At 47.5% G+C, this 22595-nt stretch overlaps 1 protein-coding gene across 36 annotated transcripts in view; it reads left to right on the forward strand.

Annotated features, from left to right (window-relative positions):
* The window catches only part of fbrsl1 (fibrosin-like 1), a 269377-nt gene that overhangs the window by 229668 nt on the left and 17114 nt on the right, over nucleotides 1-22595 (forward strand). For all 36 annotated transcript variants that reach the window (XM_040194987.2, XM_078087536.1, XM_078087529.1 and 33 more), the window contains one exon: nucleotides 8604-8652. In XM_040194987.2, the coding sequence (XP_040050921.2) occupies nucleotides 8604-8652 (49 nt within the window). The remainder of the gene's footprint in view (nucleotides 1-8603; nucleotides 8653-22595) is intronic.

Genomic DNA, 22595 nt, shown 5'->3' on the forward strand with positions numbered 1-22595 from the left:
GCTTCTAAATATGCTCTAGCAATAAAAACACACCAAATAGATCCTCCTCGCCTTGCCCTCTTCTGTCCAGGGATTTGTGTTTGGATAGCTGCCAGATTAAATTCCTCCAAAGGTGTTAAGGTATCACGGATAACAGACGGCGGGTTTATACAAAGTTCACTAGAGCTCACGAAACGAGCAAAAAGATCCCACAATTGTCAACTACAGATTAGTCTGGTATTATTCTGTAATTAGTAAAAGTGTTGTTTGCTGAGTGCTCAATAATGAGCTGAATTCTAATACAACTGACCCCCATTAAACAATTGACTTCCCGTCATCCCTCTATACGGCTATCGTAAGACCATGATCACAGAAAACTACTTCCCGCACGGTTGCAGTCGTGACTGACCATTGTAATTGGAAACCACCGCTAACATGGCCGTTGTCAAGGTCAGGTCACAGTGCGGTGTGTGAGAATGATGTTACACAGTAAGTGTGAAGTCTAAAGCCGTAAGCTCCCTCCCAAGGTCTCTGCAGTTGTCGCGTTGGCGTTAAACTGGCTTGGGCTGGACTCCCTGGAGGTACGCGGTTAACTCCGCAACCCCCCCCCCTGCATCACCCTCTCCCTTTACAGAGCAAAGCTCCCGGCATGTCCCCCTGATATGTCATCATGGTTATTTATACACTCCCACCCAACATTAAGTCACAGATCTGAAGCGTCACACAGTGACAGATGACAGAAGGGCTGAAGCGCTACGTCATGAAAAGGAAGGTGTGTGTCTGTTGCGTGTGGGGTTATAGATCCGATTAGGGTGGAAACCTTGTCGCTAAGGGAAATAAAGCTGTGGATGAAAAGACACTGTGGGGCGCCGGGGACCTTTGTTACCAGAACAGACTTCAGCAGCAGCTCTTAAATAGTGAAAAGCAAATACTAAACTTTTTCTTTACTTTTCTTCCAGTAGCAATTTCACCTCTGTGTTTGGTATAAAAATGAAAGCTGGTACATTGTGCCAGCCCCCCGACCCAACAACCACCACTGTCACCCCCCCCCCCCCCCCCCCCCCTTCCTCGTATTTCTTATGGTGGCTGCCTGGGTGTAAGGTGTCCCATCCAACCCTGCAGGGAGGCTTCGGGGGGGGTAGCTTGTGTTAAAGCATCCAGAAACCCGAGTCCTGATCATGGTCTGCATCAAAAGTAAATTCCACTTAACGTGCCACATCCCCTTCTAATGTGGCCTGAGGCCTTTGGAGGTCTGAGACTCCTTTATATAGTGCATACCGTGTTTGTTTGTGCTAGCCGGGTGGATAGTGTGGCCTAAAGTGGCAGAGGAACGGTAATGTAAGACCGATGGGACGTTTCCCTGCCCCATTTCCAGTTTTCAACTCCCCCACTTGCCAAGACGAATTCCTAAATTCCAATCAACTCATTTCAGCTGCGGTTTCAGCAGAGGAGAGGTACTGTTACAAAACCAGCATCGACAGCTTCACACTTCACATCGCACAGTTAAACTGAGCTCAGCAGAGAGCGAGGCTGGAAGGTCGGGGGTCAGATGCTTCAAGTGTGTGCACGGGGAGGCGTTTAGGATGCAGAATCACCGTGTGGAGGCTGGTGTGAGGATGCCCAATAGTTTTGTTCGCCCACTGGGATTAGAACAATATTTATCTGTGTTAGAGGGAAGGTGATTCATATTTCTCCAAATCACTGGCACAGTACGGGTGAGATCTGCGCCTTGCTGCGCATTTCTTCCTCTCATTAAAGGTGTCCGTGCCCCGAGGACCAAACCAATGCCAACCACACATTTCCACCACACATTGCCAGCTCTGCCTTCTCTTCTCTTTGTGTGCTGTCTTTTCCCACTGCAAAAGACATTCACTGCATGTGGGTTGAGGCAAGGGAAAGGGTCGCAGCTTTTTTATCACCGTATTTTCACCATTCTCCCCCCTTAGCAAATTCATCCAGCTCAAAAGCGCAGTGCGATCTTTAGAGAGAGGAAGAAAGCAGGAATGTAACTTGTGTAGCCTGAGGTGGGGTATGACTCACCTAGGCATTGTTCAGATGCAGTGAAAAGGAACAACAAGTTCAATAGGAGTTTCTATTGAGCTGTGCTTAAATCCACCTTTCGCTTAACAAGCTGCAGTGAGAGGTGGTTTGCCTACCAAGCTTGCCTGCAGCTCTCCGCAGGGCGATTATGTCACAACGAGCCAGTCAGAATGATGTGTATCTCTCTGTTAGAAGGCAGCCCTGCTGCAGCAACGGCTCCGACTAGGAATATTATTATTATCTCCAGGATCCTCTCCACAGCAACAACGGTGCCGCATTGTGAGGGCTCTGGAGAAAGCTGTTTTTTGAAATAATCTGCCTGCCTGTTATCCTGCCTCCCAGACAATAACATCCAGAAAGGCTTTCTTACTCTCCACCACACACGCTGACGACGGGGGTGAAAAGGCTTTACAACAAAAGGCCGTCGTGGACACGAGGACGGTTGAGCTTCCGTGACCCGTCCTATCACACCTCTTCACAGCGGCCCGGGGGGAGCTGGGGTTTGGATGTGGCTGTTGACCAGCCAATCGGGGAGCAGCGAGCCGTGTCTTAAGGGGCTATCTGCCATCTCGGCTGCGAAGAAGCCTGGAGAGCCCGGAGAAGCCACCGGGGGCCCTGATCCATATCAGGGCCAGAGAGTAATGACAAGCAGCCCCCTGATTCCACCGGGAGATTAAATGTCGTTCTTATCACTGCCGGCACGTACTCCGACATTAAAGAGGAAAGGGGGCCACGCCCCTTCCCTGGTCGGCTTCGCTGTGCCAGAGCTACTGCTATCTCCTGCTTTTGTTTTCCCATCTGCCATTGCCTTTATCTTGCTGTCTTTCTCGCTCCTTTCCCATTTCCATGCCCTCGAACGGGACTTAATCGGAGTACAATGGCTGTGCCACATCAGCCCTTATCTCCCCCTAAAATGTATATATACTCCCTCTCCCGGTGCCCCCCTTATTCACCCAAAGCCTGTCAAGGGAGGGCAGCTGCGCATGCTATTAACCACAGAGTTTGGATCTGGTGTTACATTAATTGAGTCAAATGGATTGCGATGGTTGAGATGATTTGTCTGTCGGCTTTTTATTGCCGCAATTTAGACTGTGCCTCATTGCATTATGCCACTTAATGAGAGCTCTTTGCAGGCATTTTGTCTCTGCTGTTTCCAACATGCCAGGTTCACGTCACAGGAGAAAGTGGGCTACCCCTAATTTTCTGCAAATTTTAGTCGATAATAAGCTGAAAGCAGTTCCCCAGACTCTGTTATAATTCCATACCTTCCTCATGTCCTTCTTTTCTTACTCTGTGTTCCCCCCTGGCTCAAGGTTGGCAACAAAAAGCATAGGCCACACGCACACATTTCTCAAAAAAACTGTTTAATTCAGCTACACAGGTTCAGCCCAGTTTATGTTGGGGCGAGGCTGGTCTGCCGAGAGAGAGAGACCGACACTCCCAGGAGTGCTGTCTTTTATTGTCTTCTATCAAACAGGCTGGCAAGGGAGGCGAGCTGCTGTCCCAGCTCCTCCCACCGGGAAACCATGGCAGCAGCACAGCCAGCTGAGTGGGAGGGTGGTCACACTGTAATCTGTGGGTTTGGAATCGTGATTTGTGACCTAAACCGTCTTTTTATCCCCCCTCACCACGCCTGCTCAATGTTTCATTCCGGGGCCTTTGCCGGGAGTTCGAGCAGGTCTGGATTCTCTCGGTTTGAAATATGCCTTGTCCCTTTTCCTTCATTTCTCCTTATCTGGTTAGTGCTGGCTGTGGGCCTGCTGAGGCGTTGATTTGTGGCCCTCTCTGTCTGCGGCGGCGGAGGCTTTAATGCAATGCATGCCTCTGCCCTTCTCCCTGCTGATGAAACGGGCCCCTGCATTCCCCTGATAGACTGCTAATTTGTATACTAAACTGACAGGCAGCCGTGATAAGGGCTAGCAACTGCTGCACGGCCACAGGGGGGAAGGGCGGGTGGTGTGGGTTGCGGTAAGCGAGACGATGGGTAATATTTTACACAAAGCTCAAGCCCCCCTCCCCCCTGCTCCTCTCCCGGCATTCATATCCCTACGTATGTTGCTAGGGGGAGAGGGAGCAAGAGTGTGCTGCACGCATACACTCACATGCTATCTGTTGCCTATGGAAATGGCTCTTGAGTTAATTGAGGTTTGTGTGTTTTTTTTGTGCGAGACCACTCCATCCTACACGGCCACTGTGCAATTCATTATCACCTTAACGATGCTGAGGCGAGTTCCCGTTGACTGACAGTTGCGTGGGAGGCTTCTACTCTCTTTTTATTTATTTTTTCCGTTCACGCCGCACATCTCATCCTGCTCGCTGGGGGTTTGCAGGGTAACTGGCACCACACCTGTTCTGACGAGCGGGCGGCAGGGTGGCGGCGGGGAATTGGATACATACCGCTGCTGCGGCTCATAAAAAAAAAAACGCTCGGGAGGTTGTTAAGTTTTTTTTACAACGTCGCGCGAGGACAAATGCAGAGGGGATCATTAATTTTGTGTCTCCTGTTGCAGCCCCAGAAGCCGTAGGTCCGCTGCGCGACGTCTGTATCTATTGTTAAAGCAGCATTAGCGGACGTCTGGGGTGAAAGGGCGACAGCGGCCTAAGTGGGTGCTGATAGAAGTGTTTATCAAAGCACCGACCTACTCCCACGCGAACAGTGAAAACCAGGCCGCTGCCGCGGTTTGACTGACGGGTGTTTTTTTAACGATATCAGTGCTGATAAGCTCCTTTTCATCAGTGTTCAAGATCATTGTTTGCCCCTTTTTTCTACACAGAAAGCAAAACCTACTCAATCGCGTAGAATCGGAACATCTTTTGTACTGCCGGTTGAATGTGTTGATGTTGAAGATGTTGTTGCCTCGTATTTGGTTTGTGGTGTCTAAGTGTTAAGATTGCCACATTACTGCTTGTCCTACGATAATCTGTCAAAAACATAGCATGCGCCGAGTGACTCACAACTAAATTGTAATTATAGTCTTTGCAGACATCAGCCACAACAAAGCCTACTTACAGGTTTCTTTGTTTTTACACTACAGCTATTATGATAACGCTGCCACTCCGTAAAAGTTCAATCCCTACCGAGGAAGTGAAGGGCTTTACGTGCTCTGCGGGGAAAGTGAGGGAACGGATGAGGTCTTTGGTTTTATTTAGTCTGGGTATACCTAACCTCTGGCTCCAAGATTTCTTCCTGCTTGGAAATAATTCACTCGGGTCCAAGGAATGCAAGGCATGCAACGGGAGCTCTCAGATCAAAGGTGGATGGACGGCCCGGGGATCGTTTGATATAAAGCAGGGAGTTCGGTTGGTGGGGGGGGGAGGTTCTGGGCAGAGAAACTGGTGTCTCAGCGGTCCTAAATGAGGTTAATTGAATCTGGGTAATTGCTGACCTTCCTGTCTTAGTGAAATCACAGCCTTAGCTGATCAACGTCTTTCATGAATTTATGCCTGAAGGTCATTCTGTTGATTATAAAGACCTCCCTCGCTGCATGCATCCTCCTTCTCCGTCGCCCCGTTGTACTTGCATTAAGCACGGAAGCGTTTTAACAAAAGCGTGTCTCAGATGTTCTAAATTAATTAGCTTGCCGTGTTGTTAAGTAAAAGCGATGTGTACATGGTAAATGTTCTCCCTCCCTCCAACCCCCGCTTCTCTGCTGTGACAGCAAATGCATTTTGCCTCGCAGTAAATGTCTCACTTATTGCTAGCGAAGGTTTCTGCCTCTCTGCTTTCGCTCCGCGGCTCTGCTATTATCAAGGGATTCAGGCAGCCAATAAGTCACTGGTGTTCAGGGAAGTTGGGGACTTTTTAAAACAAACAGCAGTGTAATTTGTAATTTGGCATTTGCTAAATCTGAGAATTATGCTTCTGCATGTTGCTCTTTAGGGAGTTCGCACTCTCCCATTGATGCAGGGTTTACTGGCCCAGCTCCCTCTTTGGCCTCTTTTTTCTTTCACCCTCTTATTCTTTTAACGCCTGCCGAGGAAACGGAAGGATTTCACAGCTGCTGAGAGCTGGGCCCCGGCTGGGCCCTATGACCTCCTTCTTGCTTTCCCCCCCCCTCCCTCTGTCTCACTCCTTTTTCTCCCTCTCTCCAGCAGTCTCTTTCCTAAGGGAGCTCTTGTGTGGCTCAGAGGAAGCTGAATCATAAAGCATGGCTAATGAATAGAATAGGGAAGGAAAGCTGAGGGCTGCTGACGGCCCTCCAGAGGGGAGGCTGGGCCCCCTGAAGCCCCAGGCTCAGATAGCAGACGGCCCCCCTCAAAGGTCAGCCTTCCTGCGGCCCGCTCCAAGCGCTTTTGGCTCCCAGGCAATGTGGCTTGAATTTACCCCATTATTTCTTTTTTTATGTTTAAATTTCCCTGTTTCCTTTGGAAAAGGCGGCCTTTGTTCCTCTTTTTTTCTTGGTCCGTCTTTTTTCCTCTTAATATATTTTTCCTGTCTCGTCTTTCCCTGTCTGTTTTTTATGGCAGTCAGGGTTGCCTCAACAAAGAGAGTGTGAAGAATTTGTTGTACATGACCTCTGTACACCGCAACCGCAGGCAGCTCGCGCTGCCAGCAGCACAGCCCCTTGAAAAAATGTCAACTTGACCAGTGAAACCCACAAGTTCTACAAAAACAGCTCACCAAATCAGGGCTCTGCTTTGACATGCCTCTTTAAGAAGTGCTTTTGTAAGGCGGCCTTGTAATTGTGGATCATAGGACTGAGTCATGCAGACTTGGCAGGTGCAAGCCACCGCTTTAAAACTTAGATATTGTTTGTTTAAGTTACTTGGAATATGCTTGGAAAATATACGGGTCACTGCACACTCAAAGAAAAGGAATAAGGAGAACTAGCTCCTCTTGGCACGGGGCAAACACAGCATTTTCTGTTCTCTTTCTCTGGAACGTTGTGTCTGCATTGCCCTCTGGATAACCACCCAGGTCATAACAGTTGTTTTAACTGCCGTACTGAGTCATGGCATGACCTACCCTGTCTCTTTTTTTTTGCTTCTGTGACCCCGTGCCGCACTAAGCAAGTCCCTGAGCCAGCTCCCGTGTCCATTTGACAAGCTTCATTTCATTCTGAGCCCGCATTTTCTTCCAGGGCCTCCGGGGCCGTGATTCAGGGCTGAGGTTGCGCTGCTGAGGCTTGGTACTGGAGCGTTTAATGTCGTCCAAAGCTAACAAAGAGCCTGTGTTGTAGCCTGGCGCCCGGTTCTGGGAGACTGAAAGCGGGCAATGCGCTGCACTCGCCTCGTCTACTGTAAGAGGAAACAGGAAATATCTCCTTTCAGCCGAGTCCAGCTTTGCCCTACATTAAAGGTTGTACTAAAGAGGTGTTATTGACCTCTTCCGAGGTTCGCATCAAGCAATTGACCTTCCTTAAACACAATGCTTGACATTACATGTTGGCATGATTCATATTTAAATGATCCAGCTGTGAGGCCATCGATGTTATCATTGTTGTATTTACCTTATGGGTTGTGTCCATAGTTATCAACGGATCATTTTACGGCGATCTTTCATGTTCCCTGCCGAGACAAAACGTTGCATCATGCTTTAGTTGTCTTCCTTTGTGGCTTTTATCAGTATTTTATATGGTCGCTCTGTGAATTAAGCAAATTGTTGAGAGGATCAGACAATCAGACAAACACGGTGGAAAAGAGTAACGCAGTGGCAGGGAACAAGAAATTGGGAGGTCCTGGAAAGAAGAGGACGTCCTCAAAACACTTGTGGAGAGCTAACACGGATGCCAAGGACAGCCATCTGTGTTTACAAAATGATTTGCTTTCTCTTTTTGTCTCTGTCGCTCTTGCACTCGCTCTGATTCACTGCTCATTCTTTACATATGCTTCTTTTGTGCAGCATAAAACACATGCAAGGCAGTTAAGGACTCTCGGGCCCTTTGGGCAGAACATATGTTCAGCTCTAGCTTATTTTAAGTGTGCAGAACCCAGATGAGAGGCGAGCAAAGCAGAGGGAAATCTTGTCTTTAAAGGCAGAAACCGATAAAACAGGCCGAGGCGGATTTTCTTTGTTAATATTAAATTCGGAGCACACCAGTTTTTCTCTCCAGTACACGCCCATACGAGTAACCACTGTTTTTCACCCAACAAACAATCATGCTGTTCAGCTGGCATCTGCTTACTTCCAGTATGGGCCGGTTTTACAGTATAACCGCATCCTCTGCATGTGATTGGTTATTGTGTTCAAAGATATCGCGGAACAGAATGTGGCTTCTGAGCGGCAGGAGCCTTAGACAGCATTTCTTCTGAGGATTTTCAGGTGGCACAACAGTGCCACCTAATGTTGCCTTGACAGGAGAAAGCCCAACAGGGACCTTCAGGTAGAGAAGGAGCTCTTCTCCGTGGATGATTTAGTATTTTGAAATAGCAGATGGACTTTTCCTCCAGGCCCAAGCGGCCACATTTGTGGTTGAATTGGACTTTTAGCAGAGAGACAAAACGCATGTCGGTTCTTGCAGTACTTTGATGAATTTTGATGATGAGAATATTGATATTTTTTATTATTGGATTGACCAAACTTGTTTACTGATTCAGCTAATCTGACAAATCCACTCAAGGTCTCCCTTTTTATTGTTTTCCAGGTGTCTGATGTAGGATCGGAGAAGCTCTTTTCCCCCACCGCACCCAAAGGTAAGAGCCTGCACTGTTCTCGCTCGCCATTAGGTCTCCCCTGTTCTTCCTCAGTCACACTAATAACAACAAATTGTGTTTTCGAATGAGTCTAAATCTCCTCCACTCTAATCCTGCAGCTGCCATTTAAATTTAAATGTCAGTACATATAAACACGGTCTGGTGACTACATATGCATACATTTTTGCATAAGCACAGAGTGGCGTTTGCTGGACGACCCCGCCAAAGGCTTAGCCCTCCTACATATTGGTTCATTAGAGGGGATTTACAGCCTCCCTGCCACATGCTCCCACAAATGGGAACTTCCCTCAGGCAATACAAGCTCTCTGACAGCAGGCCTGGACCATAATATATGCCAAAGGAAAAAGGGAGAAAGAGCTTTGTCAGCCACCCAGACACCATAGACTCAGTGTGGTGTGTTAATATATGCACATATACGGATTATAAAGATTTTGCATTTTTACGTTCATGCATCATCTCACGTGATTGTGTGCGTTTGTGTGTCCATGTGCGTCCAACCACCTACACGTGTTGTGGTGTACGCTATCTTGGTGTAGAATGTCTGCACCTGTATATTCTCCAAATGATGCTAGCCAGGTCACAGCGAGGGGGTTGTGTGGGGGGGGGGTAAAATGTGTCAAGCGGATGCAGGGAGGCAGGGAAGGGAGAGGCGCGATCAGCCGACTAGTGACAGATAGCAGCATGCAGACCACGTCCCCCCCGGGCAGGAACCAGGAAGCCGGGGCATTAACACAGGCTGAGGGCGAAGGAGATGGAAGGGCAGAGCAGTGTTTACTGAGGTTATATGAGGAGAGTTTGGGAGGGAGGGATTTCTGCTGGACAGACTGGACAAAAAAAATCTTTAAAAAATCTGTTGAACATCTTCAGAGAGTATGGTAGCACTTTTTATATATTATTAGCACCGGAATAAAGGTACTTGTTAGCAGCAAAGGAGGGGCATCAGTCTAAATGTACCTCCTGCCTTTTGGTAACAACAATTGAATCCACCATCACATGACAACATCCACTGTGAAAGCGACATTTTCTCTAAATGGAATATGACGGGGTTGCTTGGTTTAGCACAACGGTTCAGACTGCTAAGTGGAACAGCATGGCGGACAAGGAGGAGGAAACCAGGCTTGGCGGCTGTGTGATGGAGATGACCTGTGACCAGCGTCAGCCTCGTGAAACCGGTGTTCACAATGACTTCCAGACTCGCATGGTTTAGAAGATAACTAGGCCGTATCCAAACCCCCTTTCTATTCTCCATCAAGCAGGTGGGCTGCTGCTGCTGTCAGGATGCCTATTTTCCCTGCATGTCCATACAGAACATGGCTGCATGTGAACTCTGCTGTGAAGAACTGCTAGTACATACACACTCAAATACCCCGTCCATGTCAGCTGGCAGACCAAGGGCTCTGAGGATCTTGCTAATGTGCACACAAGGCTGAGGATTAGGACTTTGGAATTACATCCAGACAATCCAATCAGTCTCTCAGGAGTCTCTCCTGATTGTCACACAGATCATCCAGATCCTGTTTGGGTAATGTGTAAGAAGGGCACCAGCTTAGAATTAGGGGTGAGAAAGGGTGAGGCAGAAGAGAAATAAACAGTTTGATGAAGTGATTTGGTGACTATGTTATCACGCTACAATGGCGGAGCTGCCCCGAGCCGGCTCTTTTCTTCCATTCCAATGTTGTTTTGAGCTGTAATGGATTTGAGGACAGTGTTTGTTTTTGGCCTAAACTGTTTCGTGTGTGTGTGTGTGTGTGTGTGTGTGTGTGTGTATAATACAAAGCAGCCCACAGGCTGTTTTCCTCTGGTTTAGAATGCAGCGTATGTGTCCCATTACCGGTCTCGCTCACGGTCCTGTGGGACCAATGAAAAGCCAGCTTTCCTCTGATCACCAGGCCTGTCGTGCTGTTGGCTTGGAGACACTCACAGATGCACACACACACACACAAACATCATGGCGCACATAAATATATAATGCTGTGATGATGTTTGGCTTGTACATTTCTCTAGGTAATGAGTGTTATTTCAGCTAACTCCTCCTTGCCTTTCAACACAGTGGCCCTTTCTGAACTTTATTTCTGTGAGCAGTTACGACTACAAACGCTTGATGTTAGGCCCAAATTGCCCACAGTCTGTCATGTTAATGAAACGGTCCAGGGTTAATAGAGGAGAGGAAAGACCAACATAGTAATCAGCGACGGCAGAGTGCTGTAATTATTCACACAGAACATGGTTTTGGCCAAAACCCAGACACCGTTGCCGTCTCTCTCTCATATTTGCGCTTGGTCGACTCCACATCGCAAGCTTACAGGACTGATAAAACAAGCTAATCGTATCTGTAATAACACACTGCACTGTGCGGCTCTCGTTGGCTCTTGTTACCCAAGAGCGACGACTAGTTCTGCTGAAGGTCTGTCTGTGCTGGTGAGGGAGGAAGGTACAGCAAAGGGCGAGTATTACGCAACAGTTATTTGTTATTGTTTGTTTGTTTCCAGTCTTAAACCTCCTGCAGGTTATTGATTTCCTGGAGGATGGCATGTTTAAGTAAAGCGCTCTGAAGACCTATGCTCCACTCAGATGCAGCTCAGAGTGGAGCGTTTTCACTTGCTTGAAGGCGACTGAGAAGCTAAATGTAGCTGCTGAGGATGCATAGGGCACCTCCACAGAGCCCAGATAAACACCTCGCTGGAAGGCCGTATATATAACATCTCACAATGCAAAGCTTATGGAAGTGGTGGGGAGTTATCACCCAGCTGTCAGCAGCTAGAAATATCTGAGAAGGACACTTTGCCATCTTCAGTGACCATGTTGAATGCTGTGTCTGCGGGTTTCCTGCCCCCTCGAGCCCTCGTGCTGCTCTCCTAGCGAGCTGCTACCTGCTGTAGTGAGCGGGTGAGCCTGTGCGGTCCATCAGACAAACCTGGGGCATCTTGGGATAGCAAGAGCAAGATTGGTAGAAAACCCATTTCTGAAGTGGATTTGTGCCCTTGTAATCCTGATTAATTTTGACCCGTTGTGCTCATTTTAAACAGAGCATTACAGTAAGCGTGAACACAGCAAGCTCCGGGGCGAAACCAGGAGCTTAGCGGCTTTGCGAGGCTTAGCTGCAGATGGCATTTTAAGCCGGACTTAATAAATTGTTTCCATTAAACTTACCGGCCCACACATACTGGATTAGACCAGAGGAACAAAAGAAGGAGAGCGTGCAGACGAAGAAGAGGGGGGGAAGAAAGGGCACACACACAACTAACAGCATCCACATCTGACTCTGTTAACATCTCTCTGAGGCCACATGAAAGGTGAAGACGAAGTTAGTGTGGTGTTCAGGGAGATAGAAGCTTTTGGACATGAATAAAAATCCACTCACTTTAGATCTCTCGCTCGTCAGGGATGTTGGACCAATTTGCCTAATTGACGCAGGAGTAAACAAACAAAAAAGATGCATAAACCATTTAGCTTGCCAGTGGATTTAGGGCTTATCCTCTAACTGTTTATATATAAACACATTAGCAATGCTGTAGCTTAAGGATTTAGGTTCTGGCCATACCCTTGTCTTTTTTCTTCTTTTGAGCCCTTTTTCTCATATATCAATCTTCTATTGTAGGAAATCAATTCCTTATGGTTGAAGCCCGCCTCTCCCCTCTCCCCTCTCCCCTCTCCCCTCTCCCCTCTCCCCTCTCCCCTCTCCCCTCTTCCCTCTTCAATCCGAGACCCACCTCTGTCATTCCTCCCTCCCCCATCAGCTCATGGCATGCTCCCTAAGCTCTCATTATGTGCTACACAGTCCAGTGTCCCCGTGTCGAATCACTAATCAACCACTGTGGGTGCAGGCTGCTCTCTCAATAGGTGCTGAGTGGCCTTTGTTCCACCACTGCTGTTTGCTGCACGTCAATAAAATAGCAATGGCCTCCTCCTCCTCGTCCTCCTCCTCTCAGTTACCTGGGCCAGCCATGGCTACGGGCCTGCCCCTACTGTACATGCTTCCAGTAAAATGAAACACAGTCCCACCTGCTGGACTCTGAATGCCGGAGAAGGGGAGGGAGGCTGGTGATTTTGAAAAGGAGCGGCAAGGTCAGGCGCAGAGGGGATTGGGGGGCATATCAGCCACAGTGAAGTCGTTGATAGAGCATGTTTGTATTCGACTGGGCAGCTCTCCTCTGGCCAGGTCACTGTAATGTATCACTAACCTCGGCAGGCGGCCCGACTGTGTGCAGCCTGTCACCCATTAAATAATGAATGGGGGGTTGACCCTCTGACCAACTAATCAGCTTTTCGCCACTGTTGAATCAGGATTGAGTGGAGGTGGATGAAGAGTGTTGCTGGCTGGCTGGATGACTGCATTGCAGACATGTTGTTGTAAAAACACAAGGACAGGAAGGACTTCCCAAAGCCAGATTAGCAAACGCTCCCATTGAAAGTAGGCAGTGGAATTTCTTTGACAAAAATCCAGGCAGCTTGCAAGACATCAAATAAACCATCCCTTTTGCCTGCAGCGCCATTTCACTTGTTACTGAGCTTCAACGGTAGTTTGTGTGTTCTCCTCATTTCATTTAAATATTCGGTAACGGTACAAACTCCAAGCAGAATAAATAGAGCGGATAACACTCTCAGGTTGGATAGAAAATACTGGAGGGAAAAAAGAAGAAGAAGAAAGAATATGGCTTGTTTCTTTATTAATCTCTGCGTTATTACTTCTCACAGACAGTTTATGAGCTGGCTGATTCGTTTTTTGAAGAAAAGGGGCCGATATCAATGTCCCCTTTATAGATAGTGCTCAAGCTGTTTGTGAAGCCATCCCTGTCAGAAAGATGAAAATAAATAGGGGAAGCCTGGCGGAGAGACAACAGGTGTTTAATTATTAATTGAGCCATTACTGACAGAGATTGCCTTTTTTGATTTAAAGCAGGAAGACCTGCTTCAGGGACAGAAAAAGCAATTACAGAATTCCCAGCTTGCACCGCCGCTGCCCAGCGTTTCACTATACCCTGCAAGAGAGGAGTGAAAGGAGACAAAACACTCCCACACACACATGCACTCACACACATCCATTTGCACCGCAGTGTTCCATAAATTATTTTAATTCTTCAATATTTATAGCGTTTTAAATTACGATTACAACGTCATGTACTATTTATGTAGCTCAAAGTGGCAGGCAGTCAGGGAGCGAGCCACATTACCCACAATCCCTCTATGGCCTGGCACCTTGAAAGGCTGAAGGGAATTGTTTGGTTTTTATATGCTTCAGGATGTGATGTCAAACTGCACGGGCTCTTACAAGCCTTGCTTGTTTTCGAAGACACTCCTGATTTTCTATGCATGGCAATTAGCAAGCTTGTAAAATCAGTGCGGATATGTCATGCTATCCCAGGGCGCTCTCATTGGCCCCTGTAGAGCACTATTATATCCATTAGGAAAGCAACTGCTCTGTGCGGAGACCCTGGTGTGCATGAAATAATAACTTAGCCCCTGTTTAGAATATTGGTTCATTGCTGATCGAGCTTCAATCATGAAATCAGCTCTGAAAGATAGTTAATGTATTACATGTCAGAACGCTTGACACCTGCCAGTCACTCCTATCGGCGCCTGTCATTTGTGTCAGCGAGCCCTTGGGTGGTAGTCAGCTATTGTGACAGGAAACGGGGGTCCCACTGAGAGCTCTGTGATTAGGCTTCATTGTGTGACTGTGTTCATTGACTGGATATGGATTCAGCTTTAGCTGTGCAGAGGGAGCAGTTACAGAATCGCTACAGGCCACAAGGGAGTTTTCGGATAAGTTGTCAGGGGCACGACCAGCACTTTGGCCTCGGCTTCACTATACAGCTCCAGTGTATATTGACTCTTTGAGTTGTGCATGTTATCTTACTGTTAAGAACAGGTTGGTGTTTATACAGAGAGCTTTACGGGGTACACGATCCAAGTGAACTTCAATACCGAGCAGTACTCAAAGCCATCTACATCCAACAGAGTCCAATGTCTCCTTTTGGGTTCTCAGTGCTGTCTCTTCAGTTCGGGTTAAATGGTGAAATACCAGGTTACCGCCATCCTGACACCATCAGCAGCCTTGTACAACGGGATTTAAAAAAGCACAAGTGAGGTTATGTGGCTTTTACCCAGAGGTATAACTTCGTTGACATTTTTATTTGTGCAGCCATGAACTGCTAAAAAAACAGCCGCTACGAGAGATTCTCAATATTCTCAACAGTTCACACCATCACCGTCATTGAGATCTTTCGGGCTGTGCACAGTGAGCAAAGCGTCACAGAGAAATCCTGATTTGACAAATCAATGTTTCCCATTGACAGCGAAGCTGTGTGATGAATCCAACCCTTCTTAGTTGCTACTGTGGTCTAGTTCACCAACTGCTTCACTATAAACCTCGTCTTAGCTGATGCTTCCCCGGCGAGTGAGGAAGTCCGATGCTGCCTGACTATAAAAAGCTTTTTAGCAGATAAGCTGCAGCCTCCCAGTTAACCCACTTGTAAAACCCCGGTTGACTCGCATCTTATTTGGGGATCACCATTGGCTTTTTTTTTTTCTTCTCATTTAGAGAGGATAAAGGGAAGAATTTAGAAAGGGTAACTCTGGAGAGCTGTAGCTCTCATCACATCTTCTGTCTAATCTTAATCTTCCTCCAATGCAGCCGGCTGCAGTGTGGAAGACATCCTTATTGTTTACTTGGAATAATACACGACCAGCGTCTTATCACTACTGTCAGGCCTGAAATGTAAATTGTGTCGCCTGTGATCACTTGAAGGTTTTCTTGTTTTTAATCCTTTATTCCAAGCTCCAGCCTCTCTGCCAGAGAGAGTGGGCTTTCCCCCCACCCTGCATTTGTTTGAAGATCCCAGTTCCCCGCTATGCGCGTTTTAAGCTCATCTGTGTTGAGCGGTACAGAGCCAATGTTGTCTGCAGATGACGCGGTAGCGCTCATTGACGAGGCCAGATGGTAGGCGATTGTGGCCAAACACGAAGCTTGGATAATGTACAATCGCTGGCAAGGGGACAGTTGTCAGCCGAGATGGATATTATAAACATGCTTGTAATGGATTGGACATTTTGGGAAGCCCTTCACACAGGCTTGTAAAGATGGGAAAACCATTGCCAGGAACAGAAAGGCTGTGAAACGCTTTTGATTGGACAAGGACATCCACCTATTACAAGAATGCCTCAGATCCTACGAGATCCTACATTAAACTCAAATATCATCTGGCCATATGAAGTCCTGTACTATGTGTTGAGTATTTCAGAGCTTACGTGCCTTTACAGTTGCAGCATATTAGCATCCATGTTTCTGTCTTGTCATGAAGCAGTGTTGCAGGCTCCGACTTGTAGACTACGTCTGACCGAGAGCTGGCTTTGTGGCCCTGAACTCAACACGTGTCGAAAGCAGCGACCCAACACCCACTGCTGAGAAAGGGACTGTGTTTTGTTGTATCACTGGAGAAAAGTGCCTTTAATGGTTCCAGTGTTTGTTAACATACAGGCGGTAATTCACTGACACACAGCGGGGCAGAATTTTGGCCATTTTAGGGAAGTAAAAAAAAAAGAGAATATGCACAGTGGTCCACTCCAATATTCAAGCGGTCATCTGTTTGGCTGTTGTTTTTGGCTAACGGTGAATTCCCTGCGCTGGGGCCCGGTGGCGGGGCCCCTAATGGCCTCTGAATGGCTGTAAAACCCCACTAAACAGAGAATGGGCTCCAACCTCCCTGGCTGCTGGCGTGGTGCTGCGGTGTTGACGGGCAAAGAGCAGAACTGGAAATTCACTGATGTTTGCTTTGGAACGCAACGAAAGAAATATCTCCAGTTTCACATGACCAATGGGAAGGTGTATACAGAGCAATATTGGCAGTATTGGCAGGAGCCAGACAGATAGTTTTTCTAATATTCCCCTTTTGTGCAAAATTGTGTTTTCCACCTCTATAAAATACAGTTTGATTATATGCAAATATATTGTGGAGGTCTGAGCTATTTGTTCACAATAATCAAATAACCTGAATCAAGGCTTTTGTTTTTTGGTATCAATCATTATTGCTACAAGGGATGGGGTCTGATTTTAGTGGACACAATTTAAGCTTTATTGGCACAAGAACCTGATATTTATATTTATTGTAAACTTATTGACCAGCAAACTAAAGCCAGTCATCTTCCAGTTCAGTTCAGAACTATCAGCGCTGATATTTTCAAAAGGACACATATGTTGAACCCTAACACTGACAAATGACATCGAAATCATGGCTCCCTGTGTGTATGGAAAGGATCTATATAGGGCTATCACAGGTGATCCAGGTATTGACCGATCAGCTGTTAAGTGCATGGCGAGTGCTGAAGTGTCCCGGGTTCCTTATCAGCTGAGGAACATTGTATTAGTGTGCTGGGTTGGCCCGGCACTAAACTAATCCGGGTAGCAGCTGCCTGCGGAGCCAAGGTAGAGTGGACATGTATTTCAGGGAAGATGAGCCATCTGGGTTTTGGTACTTTATGGTGCTTAAAACACCCTCTCAAGTGTGACACCCCCAGCACTTACCTTTTAGCCGCACACAGTAATCTAAGCGCTGGCCTCTGAAGGGAGGCCTTTCAGGAGATTTTACGGGGAGTTTTGATGTGACGCGGAGCCCCCGCTTCGACGCGGCTTCATGAAACGGTCAGACACACTTGGCAGATTGATTTGGATTCCTCTAACTCTTTCAGTGTTGTTTTGTCATCTGCTGTCTGAAATATGTCGAGCAGAAAGAAAAGTGTGTTTCTGTTTTTTTGGGCTTGCGTGCCAGCCTGCCTTGCTCGACACTTTGCTGGGGCCTTGTGGTGCCTTCTCTTTTTTTTCTTTTCGGTTTTCTCTTCTTTTTTTCTGCTGTAGTCTGTTTCATCTCGCCAGCGATTACGCTCGTTGCTGAGTCCAATTTCGTTCCTGTTTCACCATGCAGCCCACTCTGCTCACAGACACACTCACATTTCCCCAAACTGACACGCCACCTTCACACACAAAACAAATCAATTCTTCAGTTGCCGCTTTTGGAGCGCCGCAGTGAAATGCAGGAAGCTCAAAGCAGCCTTGAAAGCGTGCAGGCGGTTGTTAATGTTCCTTGTCCTTACGGATTGAGGGAGCCCGAGTCTCCTACCTCTTTCTGTATGTGTGGCTAAGGCTTAGACACGTTGGGTTTAAGTTAGCAGCAGCCCAAAAGGTCAGAGTACAGGTCTTATTATCTATTATATATATATCTGCTCCCACTTCCCTCTCTCCTGCCTTATTAACTAACCTCTTTCTCCCTCAGCCGGGGTCAATTTAGCCCTTATTTCTCTAGCATGCTCTCACTCTATACAAGAATGATCAATGGGCTGTAAGGAAGGACGGCAAAGGAGAAACTTGATACACCCTCCTTTCTTGAATGGTGGTGGACATGTTAGTGAAGAGCGGCGAGAGGGAGGATTTTATGTGTGTGTGTGTGTGTGTGTGCGTTTTGTTTAACTGAGCTCTGAATGAGAGCTATTTCAAACATCTGCACCTCGGTCCTCGAAGTGTGTCATCAGCCATGTAATAAAACAACTGAATCTGCTAGAAGTCTACGTTCACATAGCATCAAGCTCGGATTGTTGCAGAGAAAAGGCAGCTCAAGAAAAGCAGTTCTTTTGGCGTGTAGCCATTAGCGGGGGGGAAATGGCAGCTTTAGTCTAGTCTGGAACAGCTGCTGGGTCTCCATCTGTAGGCCTAATTACCCGACAGCACCCCAGGAGCAGCTCAGCAGCAGGGTCCTCCTATAGAAGAGGCATTCATTTCATCAGCGTGTCTATAGCGGACTGTGTGTTTCCACGAGGGCCCGGAGATATGCGAAACCTAATCCAAAGCACTTTAATGCACACTGGGGTGCTATCTTTGGACAAATAGTCCCCTAACATCTTAACCCACATTTTACCTACACTCGAGAGCATTATAAGATACACTGTGCTACTCTTTTATTATTATTTTTATATATAGTTTTGGTAGTCAAACAATATTTTCTTTGTGGTCATATTTGTACACCAACACAATGAAAAAGAGTGGTGGTTGATTGACGGTTCTCTGGCAGTTGTTGAGACACAGATATTTGTTTTTAGCCATTGACACTTAGGATGCCACCTCTTTGAAAAGACAGGTGCTTCCGCATACTTGGACATCATTTGATATTTTTAAAATGGCTGCTGTTTTCGCATGAAGCAGGTGAATAGCTCAGGCAACATTTTAGTCTGAACCGCAGCTTGTAATTCAAATACCGACCAACCCCTGTATCTGTAAAACACTTGAAGTATGATATGTTGGCAAAGATGTTTGTTCTACCACCTTCATGGCATTAAGTTGCAATGGCTGCAGATGTCAAAACAGTGAATGAGGAATGGCGAAGGGTTGGGAGCTGTCAACTTCCTATTGTTGCCTTACTTTCTGAGCGGGTAGTGAAAATGGAGACGCAGGAAGAAAAGAAAAAACATGCAGGCTCTTTCAGCCCACTGTCATGCCACTTAGGATTTGTTGAAGGATTTTCACTCAGCCATTTCCCTTCCGTTAAAGAGTAATCAGTGTGGCACTGAAAGCGAATATTACATCCACTTAGAGGCATGTGGGCTCCATGCATGTTCATACATGAAATGAGGATGGAAAGCCTCGCTCCTGTTTACATTGCTAAGCACTTACTCCTTTCTGCTTGAACTTGGCGCTCGCCGGCAAGCTCTTTCTGTCATTGTGCCTTAAATATCATTCTTTTTCTGTGTCTCACCTCCTTACCAACCAGTTGGTGGGCTAATAGAGAAATCTCTCCTGTGGGGCACCAAAGTGATCGTTTTCAGGCCTTATGCAAGCCTGAGTAAAGCTGACGCGCTCCAGCCCACACTGCGATGCACATCGTCCCGCCGAGAGAGATTCTGAAAAGGTCTTAAAGGTCCGGGAGACGCAGGGAGGCCTCCGTTGTCCTCCCACCGCTGTGCCGTGATGTGGGAAGCAGGAGTTACGTCTCTTAATAGAAGTGGCAGGCGTTGTCTCCAGTCGCCTCGATAATTGCAGCACCACGTCCACTGTCGTAATCAATCGGGACAGCTGCCGCCGGGGCGTTCAAGTCCATCAGGCAGGCGTGTCGCGCTAATTAATGAAATGATAAGGCGAACGCTTTGCAGCGTTTCACAAATAACTCCTGAAGGCGGCTCCTCTTTTCTACATGAAATGAATTTTTAAAGTTCAGTTCTCCCCTCTCCCTGCCTGTCTGTTCCCAGCGGCCTCGTGGTAAGAACAGTCACCGGGGTCAGTGATGGGTCAGTGACAGCGACAGGGGTCAAATTCCTGACTGGCAGGGTGGGCTGTGTCAGAGGAGCCATTAGACTTGAGCTGTTCTGTCCAAAGATCCAAGATGTCCACCCTTTTATTCAGGAGCGCCCAGTGGCACAGACCGTAGATGAGCCAGCTGTGCTCATGAGAGGCCGATGGCCGTCACAGTGCACATGAGCTCTGTTAGAACGAGGGGGCAGCCAGAGGTTAATGATGGTTCAACATTGCTTTTAGAGGAGCGCAGGACCTCAGATGACACAGTCAACATTTAGAGCTCTGTCTCGCTGTCTGTCTCTCTCTTTATATTTAAGGATGTGCTTGTCGTAATTTTCCTCCCTTTCACAACACTGGCATGGATGCCGTGAGAGGTGAATTTGTGCATATGTGTCCCGCGCCATATGGCTGGTGTTTGAGTTGGGATCCAATATGCGCAGGAAAAACCGATTCCTCCCGCAGCTCGAGCTGCCAGCTCTATGAAATGAACATTAGGTTCTCAATTTATGCCTTGGCTTTGACTGTAAACGTGTTACAGCTTAACACCCATCCCCATTCTGCTGCCATCTACTCCTTTTGTCAGCTGCGGCAAAGAGACAGAGAGAAATAATTGAAACGTGCCAGCTGTCCCCACTCTTTAGCTATCTTGGCCAGCTTTCTCCTCGTCCACTCTCCCATTAACATCTCTGAGTGATTTGCAAAAACGTCGCCTTGGCTCCCCTCGTTACCAGCTTGGAGATGCTCGAGGCAGATTAAATAGTGTGAGGGAAAGCAAGCCATTGCAAATTTCTCCTATGATTTTATTATTAGCACATTGATTCAACGCTGCTCAGCCCTTCTGTTCCTCTCATACAAAATAATTTTTGTTGAAATCACCCCACCCTTTTTTTTTAATGAAAGAATACCTCACAGCAACAAAGTGTTGATTGCCAAGACTGCTGTTTCCTGCCTCCTGCCAGTATCTGTTATAGCCATCTTCCACAGTCACTCACTGGTGAGCTAAGCCTCGGCTCTGTGCAGATTGCTTGTCTAGAGAGGAACAAAAACCAAATCATTGTGAGCTCAACCGTCAAGAGCAGCGAAAATATTCTGTCAACCAGAGCCAGTGGGAGACGAGTCAGCGTGCATTCTCACATACCTTCTGCACCCTCCAACGTCTTTCAGCAGATATGCAGCTTTATTTAAATATCGGTCTGCGCATGTCCTTATTTTATCAGTGCCGTGGCTGTTTATGCCTTAGCAAAGCCATGGAGGGAGTGAACCGCAGTGTTTGCCTACTATACGAGAGCAACCAGTGGCCTAAATCTTCCCCTACCCCCCGACCCCTCTTGCTATGGGGAGAATTTGCATACCCTTGTGTTTATTCTGAAAATGCTTTTTGCATGCAGGTTCTATTTCCCTAGCTGTTGTATGTACTGGCTTTGTGGCATGGTGAGCAGGTCATCTATGTAACTCACTTATTTGCATTCACAGCCAAACTTTGTAAAGGGTTTTAGTCAGAGGGCGAATGAGTCTCCTCTATGGTTCTTGTTGCATTTGTTGGGGCCATTTGCAGGTAGCCAGGTGTGTATTTGAAGTGGTTGAACCAAATGTTCTCGAGTGAATGTTTTTAAGGGCTGTAGCAACTCGAAGCGTTTGAGAGTCGAATAATGTTGTGCTGCCCTTCAGGGCTTCTGCATTGTGTTCTAGAAATGGTATGTGTCGACAGACTAGGCCAAGAGGCATATCCCTGTTATCCTTCACTGAAGTCTCTTTGGTGATGACACCCAGCCCATCCTGGTCCAGCTCAACGCCAAGCCATTCAAAGCTATGCCATCTGGCTACATAGAGACCACATAGGACCAGATCTTCGCCAGCTCCCTAGATGTTCCACTGGGACAAACTGGGTCACTGGATATTGTAAGCAGGAACAGCTGTGTGGCGACACCGTTCACCCCAGAGTCCCCGCTGGACAAATCAGTCATGACCAGCCATTCCCAGTGGCCTGCTGTCCGTCTGCTCCCGCAGCCCCTGCGTCCTACGCTGCCACGGCAGCCCCTCACCCCAAACCCCTGCAAACCCAGACACGCGTGCAAAGGGCACGGCCCAATTCCCCTGAGTAAACAGTGCCACAGGAGCAACTATAAAAAGATCAATACTGGGATGAGATGTCATCTGGTGAGCAGACCAGCCAACACCCCCCTGGGAATGTCCCCCGTCCCCCTGGTGCACTAACCCAGCTAACGGCAGAGTCTGAGAGGGGGTGGGCACCCCCCACCGCCGGGCTGCCCTCCAACCTGCCTGAGTCACTCACACCATCTGCTCAGGTTCGCGGGGGCCGGGCTCCAGGACAGCACGTTTTTTGTACAAACACTCGCCTGCCATTTGTTTCACATGACTGCCTGTGGCTTTCCTACTGTTTCCCCCAGTGTGTGATGGCAGGGATCGCTATGTGTGTTTCATCGCCCGAGGAAAAGAAGATCAAAACAAATGCAGAACTTGGCAGTTTGCTTAAATGCTTGAGACTCCAATTGACAGTTGTGCGGCTCTGCGGCGAGGGGAGAGTGTCTGTGGCTACGTTTAGCCCTTAGGTGACACGTGTCAGAGAGACATTCCTGTCATCTTGTTAACACTGCGCATTAAGTTACACACAAAATGGCTGCCGCCG

Source organism: Gasterosteus aculeatus, chromosome 13 (genome assembly GCF_964276395.1).
Source record: "Gasterosteus aculeatus chromosome 13, fGasAcu3.hap1.1, whole genome shotgun sequence".
NCBI lineage: Eukaryota > Metazoa > Chordata > Actinopteri > Perciformes > Gasterosteidae > Gasterosteus > Gasterosteus aculeatus.